The sequence below is a fragment of the Pyrgilauda ruficollis genome, unplaced genomic scaffold, assembly GCF_017590135.1.
Source record: "Pyrgilauda ruficollis isolate IOZ18807 unplaced genomic scaffold, ASM1759013v1 scaffold12, whole genome shotgun sequence".
In the NCBI taxonomy this organism is placed as follows: domain Eukaryota; kingdom Metazoa; phylum Chordata; class Aves; order Passeriformes; family Passeridae; genus Pyrgilauda; species Pyrgilauda ruficollis.
The window spans coordinates 775,210-796,837 of record NW_024510321.1 but is presented as its reverse complement, the minus strand read 5'-3'; the positions used below and the strand labels follow the sequence as shown (position 1 = coordinate 796,837).

The 21,628-nt window shown below is 42.1% G+C and overlaps 1 protein-coding gene across 1 annotated transcript in view; it reads left to right on the top strand.

Moving 5' to 3' along the window:
* The window catches only part of VIPR1 (vasoactive intestinal peptide receptor 1), a 108,066-nt gene that overhangs the window by 77,639 nt on the left and 8,799 nt on the right, over positions 1 to 21,628 (top strand). The window contains exons 7-10 of the mRNA XM_041487880.1: positions 11,090 to 11,243; positions 13,668 to 13,728; positions 16,335 to 16,404; positions 20,371 to 20,462. Coding sequence (XP_041343814.1) covers positions 11,090 to 11,243; positions 13,668 to 13,728; positions 16,335 to 16,404; positions 20,371 to 20,462 — 377 coding nt within the window. The remainder of the gene's footprint in view (positions 1 to 11,089; positions 11,244 to 13,667; positions 13,729 to 16,334; positions 16,405 to 20,370; positions 20,463 to 21,628) is intronic.

Sequence of the window (21,628 nt, the reverse complement as noted above, 5' to 3'; positions counted from 1 at the left end):
AATATGGCAAACAAAATACAAATCCTAATTAATAGCCATACCAATAAAATATGGCAAACAAAATACAAATCCCAATTATGTACCACTGACACACATAACTAAAGACTTAACTAAAGACTTGAGACAAACAATTAAAGACAGCAGCTTAAGCTCTCCCTACTTCAAGCAGGTATTAAAAAACACTTTTAGTAATTATGATCTAGTAACTTATGACTGCAAATATATTACCACCACAATCTTAACAGATTCACAATACATATTATAAGAAGACAAATAGAGAAGAATTCTCACCAAATAAAGAGAGACTTATACCAAAGCTCATGGAGAATCCTTCGACAGACCCCTTCCAAAAGTGGATTTTTGTGGGATTTTCTAGTAAGAAACAAAACCCTGCAGGGAATTTTCTAGAGGGGTGTGATGGCCATGCACAGACACAACATTCTGCTCCAGGTACCATCAGGAGACCAAACCCACTTCCTCCCTCTCTCTCATAGTGTATTTATGTAGCTTTTTAATTGTGATTATGTGTAACTGAATCATCCTGTTGGCTTAAATGGATTAAGAGCAGGCATCTGCTGGAGTGTGTTTGTCAGCTGGGGCCTTAAGCACTTGGATGAGGAGATGATGAGGCTCAGAGGGCTCTGTAGAACCACCCACCCTGAGTTCTTCAATAATTCTTCAATTCGACCTCCTCAGTATTAGTTTTGACTCACTCAGGTTATGTTCTGTCTCACTAATTGGTCAATTCTGACGGAAAACTCGCTGCACGTGGTTTTGTTACATCTTCAAATTGTTAATTGTGTGTGAAAATTTTTTAGAGTCTGGATTTGCCTTCATTTTTTTCTGGTTTGGTTTTTTTGGTTTTTGGTTTTGGTTTGGTTTGGTTTTTTTGTTTGTTTTTCCCCCTGCCAGACTCAAGAGTCCTCCTTAGAAGTTCTAGTTTTCCTCACTGATTTCCTTAGGTTTAGTGCCCTTCCCTCTTGGCATTCCCACAATTTATCTTCCCCTTTCCTTGTCTCCCTTGGGAACACCCTGTGGAAAACAACAGTCAAAACAACAAATGTGGTAGAAGGATTGAACTGAACACTTCGATAGTGGTTTTATTTAATTTTTTGTGGGTTTAGGGATAGGTTTTGATATAGTTTCATTACTGTCATATCTGAATGGCATAATAATGATGAACCACTTACATTTCCAGCCCTGCTGAAGACAAAGCCAACAGTTTGCTGTAAACAAAGATCAGAATCTACAGATTAAATTCAGGCTGGCATTTTTATCTGAGCTCTGCAAGTTTCCCCTTGCTGGAGATTCAGCCAAGGGAGATCACATCATTTATCTTTTCCCTTTTGTATTATTCCAGTAAAACAAAAAAATTCCAGCACAAAAATTATTCTTTGCAAAGGAGAGTGGGAGTTCAGCAGTTGAGAATTTACATGCATATCTCATATTTTCAGAGGAAAAAATTGGTGGTTTTTTAGTGTAATTCCCCCAGGACAAACTGACAACAGCTACAGGCCCCTAAATGAATTTTATTTATGGAAGTTGAAGACAGATACATTTTCATTTCCAGCAGTGAGGCTACTCAGCTCCAAGTGGGAGCACCACAATTTGCAGGCTGATGGAGAAATGGAACAGTAGAAGGTTTTTTTTATGCACTTGTGTTAAAGCAAAACAAATATTAGAGAGTCAGCTGTTTCCTTGGGTGATATCTGATGATCACTGCTACAATCTGAGGTTTACAGCAAAACAGAGGGGAAGGGAAAAAAAGAACAAAACAAAATAAACCCCAAACAAGCCCTAGAGAAAGGTCCTGTAAATCATGCAAAACAACAGAAAGAAAGCAAAGGGAAGGAAGGGAGGCAGAAGGAAAAGAAACAGGAATGGAGGCAGGAGGAAATAACCCAGGAATGGAAGCAGAAGGAAATAACCCTGGAATGGAGGCAGGAGGAATAACCCAGGAATGAGGGAAGAAGGAAACAACCCAGGAATGGAAGCAGAAGGAAACAACCCAGGAATGAAGGCAGAAGGAATAACCCAGGAATGGAGGCAGAAGGAATAACCCAGGAATGGAGGCAGAGGGAAATAACCCAGGAATGGAGGCAGAGGGAAATAACCCAGGAATGGAGGCAGAAGGAATAACCCAGGAATGAGGGAAGAAGGAAATAACCCTGGAATGAAGGCAGAAGGAAATGACCCAGGAATGGAAGCAGAAGGAAACAACCCAGGAATGGAGGCAGAAGGAAAAAAACAGGAACGGAAGTAGAAGGAAATAACCCAGGAATGGAGGCAGGAGGAATAACCCAGGAATGGGGGAAGAAGGAAATAACCCTGGAATGAAGGCAGAAGGAAATGACCCAGGAATGGAAGCAGAAGGAAACAACCCAGGAATGAAGGCAGAAGGAAAAAAACAGGAACGGAAGTAGAAGGAAATAACCCAGGAATGAGGAAAGAAGGAAATAACCCAGGAATGGAGGCAGGAGGAAATAACCCAGGAATTGAGGCAGGAGGAATAACCCAGGAATGGAGGCAGAAGGAAACAACCCTGGAATGAAGGTCAGACTGGCAGAGCTCCGGAGGAGCAATTGTCTTTACTGAAGTGATTCTATAATCCTGGACACAGCAGTGCCACCATCATGGGCTGGCACCAACACATCAAAAAAGAGGGAAAATGGGAAAAGTGTGAGGAAGGGCCTTATTAAAACCCCAACCACCTTCTCTTTTTCGTTGCTGCCTTGTGGTTGACTTGGCTTTCACTGCAGATGTGCTCATGAGAGACTTTATCCTGTGATTGATGAGCACAAAACAGGCACAGTTAACCCATTTACCAAGATAATTCTATTTTTGCACCTGAACTCAACTCTGAGTCATCTGACACCCAGGTTAGACCAGCCAGAGATAATCAGCATCTCAGAAATACTTACAAGACGGCTCCCAAAAATCGAACAAGGATTCCTAAGAGACAAAATAAAAAGGCTGAGTCCTTCAAGACTGACAGTTACATAACCCCTGTTAAAATCAGCAAAGATAAATTCTTAAATAGCCTCGAGGATCACAGTCATGGGGCTTAAAGTTGCTTCTTGTGTGAGGGAAAGCAGAAGTAAGAGTTTCTTCCTGAATCCTGAATCCAGTGTTGGATTTGAGGAAGCCTGCATGGGAAGTGGGCAAGGCAGGAAAAGCAACCCTGTGCACCACATTTTTCATCAGTGTAAAGTGGTACAACTCCATTTATTTTAATACAAAATTTACTGGTGCAACTCCATTTATTCTAATACAAAATTCACTGGTGCAACTCCATTTATTTTAATACAAAATTTACAGGTGCAACTCCATTTCTTTTAATCACTGCAGGATCTGCTCCTGCCGTGCTTTGCACATGAAATAGAAGCTGTCTCATGTAATTTCCTTGTAAATCCTCACCTCATCCCTGGAAGTGTCCAAAACCAGGTTGGGCAGAGCTTGGAGCAGCCTGGGACAGTGGAAGGTGTCCCTGCCCATGGCAGGGGGTGGCACTGGTTGATCTTTAAAGTTTCCAACCCAAAATATTCTGGAATTCTGTTTCTATAAATGCCTTGCCCTTTTCAGTTGGCACTGAGGAGGTGAAAGTACAGAGAAAAGACAAGTTTAAATTGACTTTAAATTAAGTCTTAGGACTTTGGATTTCATATAACTTTGGACTGAGCTCTTTCTGCAGAAATAATTCTCTAATGAGGGATACAATGCTCCATGCAGGTTCATCATGACCTTGTTGCAGGTGGAAGAGGCACAGGAAAGAAATAGCTAGAAATAGAAGAAAGAAATAGAAATAGAAATAGAAATAGAAATAATAGAAATATCAATAAATAGAAATAAATAGAAATATAAAGAAATAGAAATAGAAATAGAAATAGAAACAGAAACAGAAATAGAAATAGAAATAGAAATAGAAATAGAAATAGAAATAGATAGAAATGGATCCAAAAGCTTCTTTCTGATGTTTCCATTGCTGCACAATTTTGATGGCAGCAGGAAAGCCTTACCTGGCTGAGGCAGGGGGGTGTGCCTGGGTCAGGCTGTACAGCCCAGCTCATCCATCTGGGAATGGCATTTCTGCTTTATGAAGTGGTAACAAATCCACGAGCCCAGACACAAATCCAGGTTATAATGGCTTCATAAATTGCCCAATGACAGCTGACATGAGGCAAGTATTGCAGGGCGTGCTCTTGGGGCTATGATGGGCGCATGAAAATGTGATGGATTGTGACCTGAAGGAAAGCAGGATAAGATAAATGGAATTAATTAGCCACTGGCAAGGCTTTAGAGTACTCTTGCATAATGTTTCTGGGGTACCATGGGTGCAGAGCAGGAAGTTAACAGGGAAAATGTGGGTTTGGGACCTCTTCTTACTGTGCCTGAGGCAGGCAGTGACCATGAATCCAGTTAAATTGATCTGCCTGCACTGTTAATAATACATTTTTACACTTAGAGTTGAAGCCTCTGAAAGGTTCATCATCAAGACATAAGATTACCATTCCCAAGAAGGTCTTTTATTTTTCATAAGTCCTGATAGATCATAAATTGCTTTCACAGAGGCTTTCAGACTGGAGCCCACGTGCTTCCATCGTGAGCCACTTTGCTTCTGTCAAGATGGCCTTTTAAGAATTTCTTGAATCACATTTCTTCATTCACAGATATTGTTCCTAACATCCTAAATTTCTGTGTATCTCCCAGGAAAACCTGCAGAGCCACCCACTAGTGCAGCAACTTATTGTTGGAAATTCCCTGCTTGTCACAGCCCGTGACAGGGAGGGAGGGCAGGAGTCAAAGGCACCCAGTTGATTTAGGAGGAGTTTTCTCGTTTCAGTTTTTGAAGACAATTCACTTTGATTATCAAACATAAACTTTGTGGGGCTTTTTTATAGCCCACCTGTTTGAACCTGGTCTACAACTGCAATTAAACTGAGGGAAGAAATTAAAGTGATGGCTTTTTGCCAGGCAGTCTGGCTTGTTTGTTTTTAATTTGCTTTTTTGCTGTTGTTACACAACAGGTTGGGTGTGCTAAGCCTAAGTTAACATGAGGTAGTTTCTTTTTCTTTTTTTTTCTTTTTCTTTTTCTTTCTCTTTTTCTTTCTCTTTCTTTTATTCTTTTTCTTTCTCTATTTCTCTTTCTTTTTTTCTTTCTCTTTCTCTTTTTCCTTTCTCTCTCTCTTGGGGACACGGTTTAGTGGTGGCCTTGGCATGCTGGATTTACGGGAGGACTCAATGATAATAAAATCTTTTCTAAACCAAATGATTCTCTGATTCTGTGAACTAAATGTTAAGTTAAAAGCAGAGAAAAACCCCTGTGAAAATTGAAAATACGTGTTTGGAAACCAAGTCCATCCTGACATCTCCATGCCACAGAGATCAATGGGCCATGTTAAGCCATGGACAGAGCAGTTACATTATAAAATTATTGGGAATTTGACACTTACATGAATTCCAGTGCCATGATAGTGAGATGGGGAATTAATCATGTTGTGTAATCTTACAAGCAGAGCAATTATTTGGTTATTGGATCATTATTACAGATTTCATTATGCTTTGGTTAAAGTGGATGTCTCAACAGAAGGGGTGGGGTGGTAAGAGCTCAAAAGTGATGTATTCCTGAATTTAATTATGATTTTGAGTGGCTAAAGTGGAACTGTAGTTATGGACATGGAGGGTTGGGCCAGTCTCTGTGCTGGAAATTCTTAATTTCAGCATCTCCAAAGCCGGCCAGTGCTGTCCCATCTTCCAGGTCATGAGTGGGATCTATGAAAATAGATTAAATAAGGTTAAAAAAAACCTCTTTGACCAGGCTGGGGAGAAGATCAGCTCTTGCTGTGTGAAAATGCAGCACCAGTCAGTCAGCAGCCCTTCCACAGGTCGTGTCTTCTGGGCAGCATAAAACAAAAATACTGGATAAACCTGTCACTGGGAAAATGAGCTTTTATCAGCCTTCTGTGGAAGACACCTGCAGGAATCTCAGTGTAAATCTCTTCCTGCTGCAGGGCTGGTGGTAGCCCAGGAAACAGCACCAAATTACCTTAAAGGAGGATTTTGAGGTCTCAAGGTTTCATGATTGATGGATTGAGGCAAATCTGAGCCCACATTTTTGCTGGATGCACTGTCCCAACCCCATAAATAATGCCAGGAGCTGCATCACTGACCAGGATTGCACGGAATGTCTTCAATATATCTTTAATCTGACTTAGAGAAGTCTTGGTGCCCTGGCCCAAAGCTTCCACCCTGCAGGAAGGCGCAGAGTTTGTGGGTACGAGGGAGGAACGTGGGGTCTGCACAGGGCTTGTGTCCAGACACAGGACAGGCCACACAGGGATGGGACCTTTAAAAGGTCCCTTCCAACTGAAACTATTCCATTATTCTAATCAGGTGATGGGGGATTCTTGTGACTGGGGCAGTGAGACTCCAGTGTTCCCAGTCCAGCTGTGGCTGATTGTGGGGTATCAATCACTCAACTGCTCCTTTGTACTTGTTTGGTCTAAATCCTTCCTGAACCCAAATCCTGAACCTGTAACAAACCATATCCCTACTAAAGAAGGCAAGGGACGCTTGTGTTGGCATTTCTGTGGAGTGATTGCTTTTTTTTATAGAGTTTTGTTGCATTCACAGGAGGCTGGTCATGGATGCGTGTTGGGTGTGTGTGTACCTCAAAAACTCAGAACAATTCCTGTCCAACTAAGCTGCTCTTATTGACGTTGATAAATTTATCAGCCTGTCCAAACAAACAAATTTCAGGAGCTATGGATGAGTTACTGCTACTGAGGTGAATGATATATGTATATTTAATGCAGATTCAGCTCTGAGCTAATTACTGCCTCCAGCACCTGAACTGTATTTTTATAGGTGGGTCATAAAACTGATGTAGTGACCAGCTGACCCACCTAAAAATTAAGAGAAAGATATTTTTATCAGGGCTAACATTACCCAAAAGTAAAATATGGGCACAAGGAAAAAGCCTGGCAGGGTTGTTTCTCAGCCTTCTTGTCCCCATCCTTGTGTCCCTTCTCTTTGCCTCTTCCTCTTGAAAGCCCTCGAGCAGGTCTAAGACAGGCCCCACCCTCAAGCAAACTTTTACAATAATCAAAATTAAATTTTCTTGTTGGCTGTGAGGAATCTGCAGAGGGGAACAAATGTGTTGGGGTGCAAGTGTTTGTCAGGAGGGGTCAAGAGCCCAGTGCCTCGTTGGCTGGAGGCAGAGCCCTTTCCAGAGTTCAGCCATTGGAAACACACGTGGAAAGGGAGGGATTTTCATGGGAAAAGCAAACGGCACATCCCTGATGCAGTTCTAAAGAGAGGAGCCACAAAATCAAGCGAAAAACCATCTCACTGCCACATCTGCTGTGGACATGAGCAGAGCAAGATCCCTGAGGAATGACAAGGAAATAATCTGTAAATGAGCCTGTGGAAGAAGAGAGAGTAGCAAAAGCACTGGTGTAATTCAGCTTTTTCTCTTGAAAATGTCTGTTCTAAAAATAGCCCCATGTTAGTCTTTCAACAGTGACACATCGTGAGCTCTGCTCTTTATGGAAAAAAATAAATTCTAAAGATGTAATGGCTCATCTCTGCCCTGTGCCTGTCATCTAAAGGGTAAGATATCTTACATAAAAGAGGATTTTATTCCCCAGCATTAAACCAGCCTCTCTGAGGCTGAATTTAATCAGTCAGGAAGGTGGAGACCCATTACCAAGTGCTGCATGGAATAAGGTCTCCCAAAAGCCAGGAAGGGCTGTTTTCCAAATGTGCCACTGTCAAAGAGGATCAATGGAATCATCAGCAATCAAACTGCGCCTCTCCTGGAAATATCTGCTTTAAACTTACCCGCTTTAGGCAACAATAGCAAGCCCAGGCAGTGGAAAAATGCTATTATTTAATTTTAAGGACAGGACAGTGCATCCAGCTCTGTTCCAGTGCCACAGAGGATCCCTGGCTGCAAGACATTACTGTCATGCACTCAAAATGCTGCACAAAAAGGTCTTTTCTCCAGGTAAAACCAAAAATTCTAAGAGTGGTAGGAAATGCACAAATAAGCAAATATCCCACAGCCAGGAGCAAAGAAGTGATCTGCTACCCAGGAAGAGAAGTTGCCAAAACCCAGCTGCTGCCCATGTGCATGGAGAAATAAAACCATAAAAGAAACAAATTAAATAAATAAATAGAACCATAGAATCATTAAGGTTGGAAAGACCTCGGGGATGATCAGATCCAACTGCTGACCATGATCCACCTCAGCTTTGTGACAAGCCACCACCCCTTTAAGGGAGGAATTAGGGCCAGAGACTGCCACAAAATTGATGTTTGCCAGTGCTGGGAGAAGAGGGGATGGGTTTGGATCTGCAATTTCTGCTGCCACAGACCGAGTTCAGCAAAGCTTTCTCTCTGCACAGCAATAGCTCTGCAAAGTCAGGCTGGAAATCCCTTCCTGAGGGATTTCCTTTCCTTTTCTGCTGGGCAGAAACCACGTGCACTGTTTGTGAGCAGCCTTCCCTTGTCCTGTGAAGCTTTGCAGCTCCTTGTGCTGTGCTCCTGACTCTGCCATAAGTCAGTGCAACCATCCAAAAGTGATTCTCTGGTGCACAATCCCCAAGGGAAATCCTTGTTTTACAGGCAGGTGGTTGAGATGCATCAGATCTGCCCCTTCAAACCTCATGTCTCACCTGGGAACTGCTGAATTAGGGCCAAACACCCACAGAGTGAAACCATGGAGGAATTCACTCACACACACATCCCTGCTGGCTGCAGACACACCAAGCAGGCACTCAGGCTTTGGGGGAAAGGAAGGAGGGGTGGCAATGTCACACAGCCACAAGTACACAAAATCAGGGAGAAACCAAAGGTGTGGTGATGTATTGTATTTGCCAGGATCCCTGACAAAGACAGGAATGATGAATCTCTCTCCATGTTCTCAGAAAGCTAATTTTTTTTATTTTATGATCTATATTATATTAAAGAATACTAAACTAAACTATACTAAAGAATACAGAAAGGATAATTACAGAATGCTAAAGAGATAATAATGAAAACTCGTGACTCTTTCCAGAGTCCTGACACAGTTTGGCACTGATTGGCCAAAGAGTGAAAACAATTCACACCAGAATGCAATGAAACAATCACCTGTGGGTAAACAATCTCCAAACACATTCCAAAGCAGCAAAACACAGGAGAATCAAATGAGATAAGAATTGTTTTCCTTTTTCTCTGAGGCTTCTCAGCTTCCCAGGAGAAAAATCCTGGGCGAAAGGATTTTTCAGAGAATGTGAATGCCACAGTGATGCCATTGGGATGAGGCTGCTGCATCCCCAGCTTTGCCAGCCCAGCCCTGTGCCACCTTCCCTCCCTGGCAGTCCCTGAAGTCACGCAGGGAAAATTCTGAGTTGGAAGGGAGTTCACATCCTGCTCTGCCTTCACCTTCCCCCATCAGCACCCCTCAGTCTGTGTCTGTGCCTCACAGGAGGGAGCTGATTTGCACAAAAGTTGGTTTGCAGGAGCCCAGCAGGGTCCCCAGGGTTGCACACTGATGTGTTTAGGGGTGAGGGTGGGGACAGTCCCTCCCTAAACATGTGGCACTGGAAAAAACTCTTTCCACACTTCTCCTTTTAACCAGTGTTTCATAGCAATTGCTTTCAGTAGGAAAGGAGTAGAGAGTAAAATGGGGTCTTGTTGCTCTAAATTGAACATTCTACACGCGCAGGACACCAGGGAAGTGCCACCAACCAGGGAGTGAGAGCAAACACTTGCCCCAGAAAATGCAGGGTGTCACCCAGGCAGACCCAGGACAATTGCTGGGCCAACACCTCGAGAATGTGTAATGATGCAGTGGGTGCCAAGTGTCAGAAATTTCCATTTGTATTTATTTCTTTGCTAAGGGAACTGTTCCCATTACCTCTGCTGCAGTGAAATCTCCAACGCAGCAAGTTACTCTGTTTAATTATTCATTTCCTGAAGGTAAACAATTCACCTTCCCTTTTGAAATCTCTGCCCTTCCAGAGCAATAAAACCTGTGCATGCTTTTGTGTGCTTGCCCTGCTTCTCCTGCCTGTCCTTTATTGTAAAAATACATATCCCAGTCCTTCTTTTCCTAAAGAGGAGCAACTTCTTGTAGACTTTTCACCACAGAATTCATTCCATAAGGAGATCAGGTGCTGCACAAAGCAATCCCAAAGATACATCCAGAGCAAGGGTCACTGGTAATTTAGTGGAAATTTCTTTCCTGTGGGAATGTGCTGCAGTTCCTAATGCAGGGCACCACTCTGTGGATTTTTTGTTTTGTTTTGTTTTTGTTTGTTTTGAGGTTTTTTTGTTTTTGTTAAGGTTGGGATTAAATATGTGAGATGGTATTTCTTGTTTGGACTCAGATGTTTATTAGTTCTTATTTACATTACAATCTCATAAAGTGTGAGTTTTATAGTACTTCTTTCTAATAAGTTAAAAATGGAGATGTATCTTTTTCTATGTGGATTTTTTGTTTTGTTTTGGTTTTGTTTGTTTTGGTTTTTTGTTTTTGTTAAGGTTGGGATTAAATATGTGAGATGGTATTTCTTGTTTGGACTCAGATGTTTATTAGTTCTTATTTACATTACAATCTCATAAAGTGTGAGTTTTATAGTACTTCTTTCTAATAAGTTAAAAATGGAGATGTATCTTTTTCTTTATACGTTTTTTTTTAAGAATAAACTGTCTAATTAAGAAATTACATGTTATTTTTACTTTTAACCCAATAACTACCTACTTGTGGTCTGTAATGTGGATTTTTTAATCTGGTTACAATATACTACTTAAATTTATGATGAAGAAGGTGAAGAAGGACTAACTTCTGCTTTAAAACATCCATCTAGCTTTATCTTTATTACTATATTCTAAACCTTAAACTCTGAGTTTCCCACCCTGTGATATCACACACTTCTCTTCAAACTCCACACCCACAATCCCAGTTCTGTCATTCCATTTTGGAAGCTTCTCCACGGCCTCAGGTCAATGCAGTGTTCTCTTGGGGGTCAGTGCCTGGCAGCACAGAAAGCCTGGAATTCTCAGCAGCCAGGGAGTTCACCACTGCTCATTTCTTCTCTTCCAGGTGGGCTGCAAGGCCATGATGGTTTTCTTCCAGTACTGTGTCATGGCCAACTTCTTCTGGCTGCTGGTGGAGGGGCTGTACCTCCACACCCTGCTGGTCATCTCCTTCTTCTCGGAGAGGAAGTACTTCTGGTGGTACATCCTGATCGGCTGGGGTACGCGTCTCCTGCAGGAGGGGATCCTGCCTGCTCTTTGTAGCAGGGATTTAGCACAGATACCTGGGCACTCAGGTGGGGCAGGGATGTTGTAGGCAGCACCCACCCCCCACTAAGTCCCGAGAAGGATTTGGGGTGGTTGGTGGATGAGAAGCTGGACATGAGTTCAAAACGCGCCCAAAAACCCAACTGTGTCCTGGGCTGCACCAAAAGAAACGCGACCAGCAGGCTGAGAGAGGTGATTCTGTCCCTCTGCTCTCTTCATCTGACATCCACTGCAGAGATGCATCCAGTCCCCAAAATGAGAAGGACATGGAGCAGTTGGAGCAGCTCCAGAGGAGGTCACGGAACTGCTCCAGGGCTGGAGCCAGGCTGGGAGAGCTGGGGGTGTTCACCTGGAGAAGGGAAAGATCCAGGGAGAGCTCAGAGCCCTGGCAGGGCCTTAAGGGGCTCCAGGAGAGCTGGAGAGGGACTGGGGACAAGGGATGGAGGGACAGGACACAGGGAATGGCTTCAAACTGGCAGAGAGTAGATTTGGATTGGATATTGGGAAGGAATTCCAATTTTGATATCACGGATTGACCTTAAGTTGTAAGGATGGATCCCAGCAAAGCTGAACTCCTGGACTGAACCAGACACTGAATTCAGGCCAGCCAGCTGCCCTGAGATCCCATCACCTGTGTGCTAATGCTGATAACCTTCTGCTCACTGCATTGGTGATTTCTCCAGTCTTAATGCAAATCCGGTCTCAAATGCATCAAATTAAATTAAAATCATATAATGAAAAAATAAAATAAAATAAAATAAAATAAAATAAAATAAAATAAAATAAAATAAAATAAAATAAAATAAAATAAAATAAAATAAAATAAAATAAAATAAAATAAAATAAAATAAAATAAAATAAAATAAAATAAAATAAAATAAAATAAAATAAAATAAAATAAAATGCAAAACAAAATAAAATTAGAAAAATGGTAAGGAAGAGAGGATTAAGCTCTTCACAAAGTTACTCACAACTGAATTGCTGACTTATGCAAATTAATCCTACCAGACCAACTTCTATTTTTCAAAAAGGAAACAGACTTTTTTTCCCCTTTCATGCCATTTAGTTGAAGTTTTATATTTAATTAAGTGAATAACTTTCTACTGCATGCTCTCAATAGCTGAAACTGAGAAATAATAAGAGCAGGGAAAAATCTTGAGAAGAAAAGGTAAAATAAAATTGTGTCATGTCCAGGGGCATGCCAGGACTCAGGATTTGCTCAATTATCCATGGAGTAACTTCCATGGAAAGTGGCAGGAGCTATGCTTGGCTTCACACTGCAAAGCAGAGATGATTCTCCGTGCTCTGGGCAGAAGGAGGGATGATGGGAGCAGGTCTTGTTTCAGTTCCTCAGGTCAGACCTTTGTTAAACTCACCTTGCGCTCCAGATATTCTTTATTTCAGCACTGGAGAGCTGAAAGCTTAAAGAAAAATGCATGAAGGTAATTATTTAAATCAAAGGACATTTCTTGCACTCCTAACATGTCCTGAGGTTGCTTGGGTGCAGAAGGGCAATTCCAGAACTTGGCAAGTGCCTGAGGGAACTTTTGGCCTTTCAGTCATCCATCATTTGCAAGAGCATCAGGGATGGATCTGGAATGGATTATGCATGAATTAATAATCTGGATGCTCTAATTACAGTTTTTACTGGTTTTAGTACCATTGCACTTGGAAATCACTGGTAATAAAGCGTACACAATCTGTGAGTAACACAGAGCAAAGAGGCGTGTCCTCCTGAGAGTATTTCCAACCTAAATCCAGCCAAGGATTAGAGAGAGAAAAGAGCCAGCACAAGGATGGGACAAGACCACCCAAACGTGGCAGACCATGGAGTGAGGAGCAGAGGCAGCTTCACCTGGCCAGCTGGGTGTGAACCTGGCACTCCAGGCTCCCTTACAGGGCACGAGAGTCCAGGGATATTTCATATTTATTGTTCTAAATCAAACGTTTAACGTAGCTGGATGGCCTGTGTGTGAGAAACACACAATTCTGCCCCTTGGTGCTTAGGAGAGCCTGTGGTGACCTCCTCAGGTACAGGTGTCCACACTGTGGGTGGCTGAAGTGATTCTTATTCCTTGCATTTCACCCCTGGAAGGTTTTTTTAGGCACTGCAATTTAGGAATTTCAGCATGCTGGGAGCAGTTCCAGAGAGCTGATCTTGCATGGCCAAAAGGCAACATTGCCTGTTTGGCATGTGAGGGTTGAAAATGTGATTTTCCCACCCCTGAGGGAAGGCATCCCCTCAGTCACTCAGGAGAGGTGGAGAGCGAGGGAGAACAGCCCTGAGAAATGAGGCAGATTTTAAATAATCTGGTAATGAAATCAGGTAACCATTTGGTCATGATTTCTGACAGCAACACCATCTCTTCTCTCCTCAGGTGCCCCCTCCGTGTTCATCACTGCCTGGACAATTGTCAGGATTTACTTTTTCGATGTTGGGTAAGCCTGTGCACTCAATTGTCTTTCCTTGATAAATCTGCTTTCCTTTATGGCCAAGAAAAGCCCTGCAACCTTAGCAACCCAAAAAACAGCAGCAGTGGCACCTCTCCCCTGCCACCAGGAACCAGGAAAGGCTCCAGGGTCTCCCTGAAATGTCATTTTAGACCAATCACTGCCCCTCTTTACTTCCCAGTGCCTTGGTCAGGATATTTGCAGGGAATCTGTGAGCAGACCTTGATGGTTGCATTTGTTCCCGTGCTCAGAGCAGAGTTTTGCACCCTGCAGAATTGACCCTAAACATGCGGCAGGGAATTTATAAACACACCCAATTCTCTCCCACAGGAAAAGGCTACAAATTCTTTTTTTTTTCTTCTTTTTTCTCAAGCAGATTTTCGAATCTATTCTTCATCCCTTTTCACCTAGCAGCAGCCTGTGATATTTTGTATAAGAAGCAGATAGAATGCAGCTAGGAAAATGAGGCAGACAGCAGAGTTATCCAAGGATATGTGCAAGTAGAGAGGATTTGATCCTGAAATCCTCATTCTTGCTTTTATTCAAGCGGTCAGACTGCAGTAATTGGAAAGGGTTTTATGGGAAAACACCCCAGAGAGATGCAGAATCAAGTGCTTATTCTGTCCTCAGTGTGCCTTCCCTCACTTCTTGCATTTGCATCCTGGAGTTAAATCCATTTTCTCCCATGCATTCTTCCCCTCCAAATGTGTCCTGATTTGCCCCTTTTTCACTACAAGAAGCAGCTCAGATTTCTCACTGCATTTTTGATTTATAGTCACGCCAGCACATTTCCTGAGGGCTACTCACTTCCTTTATGGTTTCACTCTATCTGCATAAAACTGACCTTATTTACTCTCTTAATAAATAGCCTCTACAATGAGACAGAGACAGGAGGATTTAACCATTCTGGATACCAGTTTTTCTTACTATACATTACCATTCAGCTCCAAAAATTCTTAATAAAAATACAGAAATCTTTGCATTTTCTGGGGCCTTTAAAACCCTACATTTTTGTGCTGAGTAAAACAGAGAATGAATTTACAGGATATATTAACACCTAACACAGATTTTTTTTTTCATTACCCGCAGAGAAAAATTACAGGAAATTAATCCAGATTAAATAAACCCTAATTAGGTAAGATTGGTTAAACAACACTAAGACTTTATTTAAACATTGTAAGTCCAAGTGAAAGTGACCTTCATTCACACTGTCTCAATTTATTCCAAAAATGAAGTGCACTAGACGTAATTAGGGCCACTTTAATTCTATATGAAAGGGCAGCACACACCTAACTGCAAGTGTCTGTATGTGAGAAATTTGCTTTATCTCCCTGTAGAGTTAGGGCAGATTTAGTCAGTGTAGTCCACAGAGTGCAATTTTTATCATCCTAAAGTTGATGCTTAAAACAGATCTCAGGAACTTTGCCCTAAAAGTGCCTCTCTTCATCTCCTACTGCCTTCCCTGCCAACATTTGGAATTAGAGGAGCTGAATCTGGGTGAAATTGTCTGCAGTGGGCACAATTAATCTATTCTTACATGAAAGCAGCCCCATTTCCATTGATTCTTTCCTAAAAATGCACCTTCTGTCACCTGACTGTGCAGATGAAGGTGTCCCAAGCAATATCAGTCACTTCCACATCAGTCTTTTCCTCTCTTTTCCTCATTGGCTTTAAAATGCAGTCCCAGGTGAGGGGTGGTGTGTGCAGACAGCTCTGGCTTCAGGATGAAATAAATCCCACCCTGTGTAGCCATGATATTATGAAAAACTGGTGCCAATTGCTCTGTGCTTATCAAACCCCCTCCATCCAGGATGGTGGAGAGCACTGGAGCCCTGGTGAATTTTTTCATAGGCAGCAAAGGATTTTTCATAATATCATGGCTACAGCCCTGGACCCTGGGGACTTTTTTAGCACCATCCATAGCTCAGGTGCAGCTTGCTGGATTTATGGGACTAACCCCACCACTGGCTGGAATTTTTTTTCAGAAGGATGTGGTGGTTTTGGTTTAGGGTCTTTTTTTTGTTGTTTTGGTGGGGGGTTTTTTTGTTTGTTTGTTTGTTTGTTTTTTTGGTTTTTTGGTGTTTTTTTTTGTTTTGGTTTGGTTTTTTTTTGGGGGGAGGGGTTGTGTGTTTGTTTGTTTGTTTTTGGGGTTTTTTTTGCTGGTGCCAATTGCTCTGTGCTTATCAAACCCCCTCCATCCAGGATGGTGGAGAGCACTGGAGCCCTGGTGAATTTTTTCATAGATTTTGATAGATTTTCATGGTTGCCATAAAATTTCCCTGCAGCAGAGCTCAGTGTAGAAGAAATTAAGAAAAATCACCATTCTCCCCCACATTCACCCTGCCTAATATCCTCCAGCCCATTTTGTGGCCAAGGGGGAAAAAATGGCATTACCTCTGGGATACTTGGTACCTACTAGTGCTCACAGCCACTGGAAAGCAAGTTTTGGCCATTCCCAGTCCATACACATGAGGTTTAGTCCTCTTCACATAACCCAGCCTAGCAAAACTTAGCTTTTAGGGAAAGCTGAGAAGGTTACAGACCTGCTTTCTTGCTGTGCTTGATGTTTTAAGTCTGGCTTTGTTTCTTTTTAGGTGCTGGGAGGAAATAGTGGAATCCCCATTCTGGTGGATCATTAAAACTCCTATTTTGGTGTCTATTTTGGTAAAGTATCAGCACGTTCTGCTGGCTGCAAAGGTGTTTAGTCCTCTTCACATAACTCAGCCTAGCAAAACTTAGCTTTTAGGGAAAGCTGAGAAGGTTACAGACCTGCTTTCTTGCTGTGCTTGATGTTTTAAGTCTGGCTTTGTTTCTTTTTAGGTGCTGGGAGGAAATAGTGGAATCCCCATTCTGGTGGATCATTAAAACTCCTATTTTGGTGTCTATTTTGGTAAAGTATCAGCACGTTCTGCTGGCTGCAAAGCCATCTTTAGTCCTAACTGGGGAGGGGTGAAGGGCTGTTGAGAAGTGTCCTGTAAATGTCCATGGGAAATGCACTGCCAGGTAAAATCCCACTGTACATTGAACATCTGCTTTAAGATGAGGAAGTTCCTCCTGCAGATAAACACCCTCACCTGCAGCATTGACCACAGGAAGAGTTTGAGTTTGGAGAGTTTGAGGCCACCAGGGTGGAGCTGACCTGATGTAGCTGTGACCACCTCCATCTCCTTGGTGGGGTGGCCATGGGAGATGGAGGAATCTGGTTGGACATCCAGGAAAGGCTCATTTTGCCTCAGGAATCAGTGAATTCCATCAGGTCACCCGTGCTAGGAGTGGTTTTGTTTCTCTGAGCTGACCAGGCATGTCAACACTTGTTCAGATGTCAACACTACAAATTAACATGAGTCCTACCGTGAATTTCCACTCAGATAAAAAGGGAGTAGATGAATTCCCTCAGGAATTTGCCTCTTGCATCCACTACAGAGTTGCATTCCAGCTGTGTATTTTTGGAGTAAGTTCTAGAGGAGTTTGGCTAATTTCCAGAAAAATCAACAGAAGGGTTTTATTTTAATTCTCTGGATATGATCAATCCTGACCACAGAAACCAGGACACTTCTCAGGAACTCTGGGTCCTTCCATCCTTGTTGAATATTTCTCTGTTGGGCATGGATCCAAACCTTAAAATCAAATGAACTGGAGTTAAACTTAGTTTTGAGTTTTCTTAAATTATGTCAACGATGTGGCAAGGGAAGCAAAAAAAAAAAAAAAAACCCAAAAAAAACCAAAAAAAAGCAACAGAAATCAAATCAATCTCTTTTGAACAGAAATCTTTCCTTAGACATCCTTCTTATTCCACGTACATTATGATTTTTACAAGAAGACTATTTTTTTTTCCTGTGGCATTTATCATGCAGGGATTCCAGACTGAAAGTTTCAATAATGACATCTCGCTCTGTTTACCTCATTGGAAAGAAATATAGTACTTAGATGACACATCTCCAAATATTTATATCATCCTGGAAAGCTATAGATAGTATTTTGCTTTTCCTGAGATAAGCTTTCAGTCAAAAAACACACCCTTTTATTCCTCTTGGATCAATGGGTCTGCCTTTTCTTTTGGCCAATAAATCTTTTCTTCATTGCCAAACAGAATTTACCCAGCAGTTCCTGATTTTCCCTCAGCAGATATCCTATAAATCTGTCCTAAAGGAAGGGCATGATAGCCACTGGCTGATGAACAGTAGGTTTCTCCAGGGGGTAATGCAGCATTTCCTCCAAATCCACAGGAATACAGCTGATATCTCAGTGTAACGAAGAAATACAGATACAAGATCTATAAGATCTTTAAAGAACATGAGATATATCTTGTGTACAAGGTGTTAAGCACTGGGAACACATTGATTCTCTTTGATTACATTCTAGGGATAAAAAATAATCTAAAAAACGTCTCCAGTATCCTGATTCCTGTATCTTCTGCCATGGAATTCCAAAGTTATACCAAGCCCATATACCCACTCCAGTCAGTGTGTGCTCTTGACCTCTCCAAGCCAACACAGTTAGAATTTAATTGCTCCATTCTTGCCTTCCTTGCAGCAGTTTGTGTGTTATCAATGATCATTAGTGTAGTTGATCTAGATAATACTGGCTGGTTCTAATAAATTTCACTTCCTACCAAATCAGACACACAAACCATTTTTTAAGGAAATAAATACAAACAGAAATTATGATAAATTGCTCAGGATAGGTAAGAAGTGATTAAGCAATGCATCATAACCAAGAAATGCAATGGGTATCCAATCACTAGGCTTTGTAAAAAGAGTGTCTATTTGAGAGATGGGCTTCAGTCTGTTTTATTCATCTATTGTTGTGATAAGTGTAGGAATTGCTGGAAGAAATATTATAATCTATTTTTGCAAGGAATCAGATTGGCTGGTTTAGCACAATCCCTTCCAGCTGCTGAGCTTCTAAAAACTAGAATTGTTTGCACATTCACTGACCATGAAAGGATAAAAAAAGGGGTTGTGTGCCAAACTAAAAGTGAACTAAGTCCCCAGAAATTTGTCACTGCTTTTCTGTTGTCTGTGTTGCATGAGTAACAGGATGACTCAACAGAGAGGACCTTGAAAGCAGCAGATCTGAATTCAATTAATGCCATCAGGACATGCCCACTCCTAGCTCTACACCTTTGCTATTAAATAAGGTTCACATCGCTTGAGTACATTGGTAGGGCACTGTGAGATTTTGGGGTGAAAAGAACCACCTAAAATCTGGATATCAGCCAGACTGCTCTGGTCTAACATCCCAAGATGGAATATTCCCCACTACCTTGGTGAGGTCTATCCCTTGCTGCACAAGACAGAACATGGCCAATATGATGCCTTGGAGTGGCTACCTGAAACAGAGGCTAGACAAGATTAAGAGAATAAAAGTGGGTATTTATTGAAGGCCTTCAAAGCTTCACCTTGGGCAATCAGAAATCTCAGAGAGGGGCTACACCCAGGATGGACAATGCTCATGAGTTTTTCACACAGTTATAAGTTTGGTCTATTTACATACCGGGGGTTATACTGGTGCCTGAAGCAGCTGGAAAAGAGGCTAGACAGAGTTAAGGGGAATAAAGAGGATATTTACTGAAGAGCCTTCAAAGGCCACACCCTGGCAGTACCAGACCCACAGTCATGGCTCTGCCCGGATGGCTCCAAGATGGAAGCAAAATAGGGCTTGGTCATGAGATCACACATTTTTACAAGTTCTGGTCCATTTGCATGTTGGAGTTAATTGTCCAACCACAGCTCCAGCCCATGAAGTCCCATCCTGCTTGTTTTTCTCTCTTCAGTCCATCGTTTTTTATGCTCTTGGGCCTGAGATCTGGATTGGTTGTCCTTGGGTCCCCAGCTAGAGAAGGATTTGTTGTGTCTGCCTACTCTGTGAAGAGAGCTCACCATCCCCTAATATGAAGCTCAGACCCAGACATTAAAGTAGCAGAGAATCTGAAAAAAATAATTATAAAGCTAAAGCCTGAGGCATTAAATCCTTCAAATTACAGCTGCAGGTAATGAAGTCATATACCCCCAGTTTGCTCACTTTTGTTTATACTTTTCAGGGCCTGAGACAGTCAGGTGTCCCTGACTTTCAGGCCCAGAGAGAAATTGTTTTGTCTGAACAAAACAGGAGAACAGCAGCTGACAGGCTGTGGAGTTTTAGAGCTATCCCCTAAAGCAGTACAGGATCTGAAAAACCTAAAAAGCTAAATCCTACGGCATCAAATAGGATTGGGCAGAGGCCCTCTGGAGTGGATCCTGCTTCGTGTTTTGGTTTGGTTTCCCTGGCTCACCACGCTCAGCAGCTGGCCCCATGTCACCGCCTCGCGAGCCGCCGGTGCCGCGGCTCCTCCCCGCGCGCGCAGCAGGAACGTCGTGCGGAGCTGTGCTCTATGGGCTTGACATCATCATACTTGGGATGTATGACACGAAGTCCCAAGCAGGCTGATGTCAGGCCCAAGATGCCATCCTGTGTCGGTTTTCCATGTGCTCCCCCGCCCCCGAGAGGGGCTCTCTGCTCATGGCTTGTTAAACGGCAGCTCCTTCCATGGCAAAACCCATTCCAGTGAGAGGAATTCCCCTCTAGTGATGGGCTTTTTTCCTTGAAGGAAAATGCTGATGTTTTACCCCTCTCTTCCCATCTCCACAGGTGAACTTCATCCTCTTCATCTGCATCATCCGTATCTTAGTCCAGAAGCTGCATTCCCCAGATGTTGGGCACAATGAAACCAGCCAATATTCGTAAGTCCCACACTTTGCCAAGCCTATCCTAAAAGTGATTTTTGGGAAACCTGCCTGGCTGCTTGATAGTTCATTATTGTGTCTTGATTAATGATCAAAATCAATTAATTTTAATTGCTTAAAGCAGATTAGAAATCAGGAAATGGAGCATTTGCTAAAAGAGCTGGGCAGGTTTTATGTCAGTTTGTGACAGGTGAGAGGGATTTCTTCTGGGATTAATGATGAAGAAATGAGAGCAATAATAATGATAATGAAGCCAAATATAATTTTTCTTTGAATATTAAATATTTATTGGATTTTGAAGGCAGAAGGACCCTGATGGAAAACAAAAAGTTGCTCTCCACAGTGTACAGGCTTTTTTTCCTCAGTTTTAAAGGAGACATCTAGAAAATTTCCATTCAGTAGGATCTATGACAAATTTTCCTTATCCTAAAAGAGATCTCTAAACAAGATTGGATTAGCTCAATACATTTCTCTTCTCTTTTGAGAAGGATCACTGTCTTAGAAGTTTTACTTGACTTAATACTTTTATTCCAGGGATATAAGGTTGACCTTAATGGGACTTTATATAATGAACAACATGCCAGAGAGATCAACATCTTTCTCTCAGCGGCCAAAGCTGGTCACAGCTGCAGTATTTTAAGAGTGAAAGAAATCTGCATGGATTTATTCTGGCTTCAATGCAAATAAAATAAAAGTCCAGACCAGGTTATTTTTGACTCTTCCCACTGTTCTGGCTCCGCTTTTCAGCTATCCTGGGTATTTATTAAATGTTTCCTAGAAAAGAATTAAATGAAGAGTCCAGTGTCTGCATAGTCACTGCTTGTAAATCTTTGTCTTTGGAGGGAGCTGTGCTTTTGGGTACCCTGGAAAATCTCAGTTCATCTTCCTGCAGGATGGAAAAAAGTAACAATATGTTCCTTAAATCCTGCCCAGCCACGGCACTGAGACTTTCTCTCTGGTGGTGGTGAATTATTCATTTCATCTGCCTCGAGAGATTCTCAAATTTATGGAAGGAAATGCCAGTGTTTGACCTTAATTCTCCTGGCAGCAGCCAAAGCCAATTACCTATTTTTCTGTCATCACAACACACCTACATTACCAGACCCTGTGCTTTCTACCACCTGCCCTTCTGGGTTTCCAACTGGGAATTTTATCTTTGCACC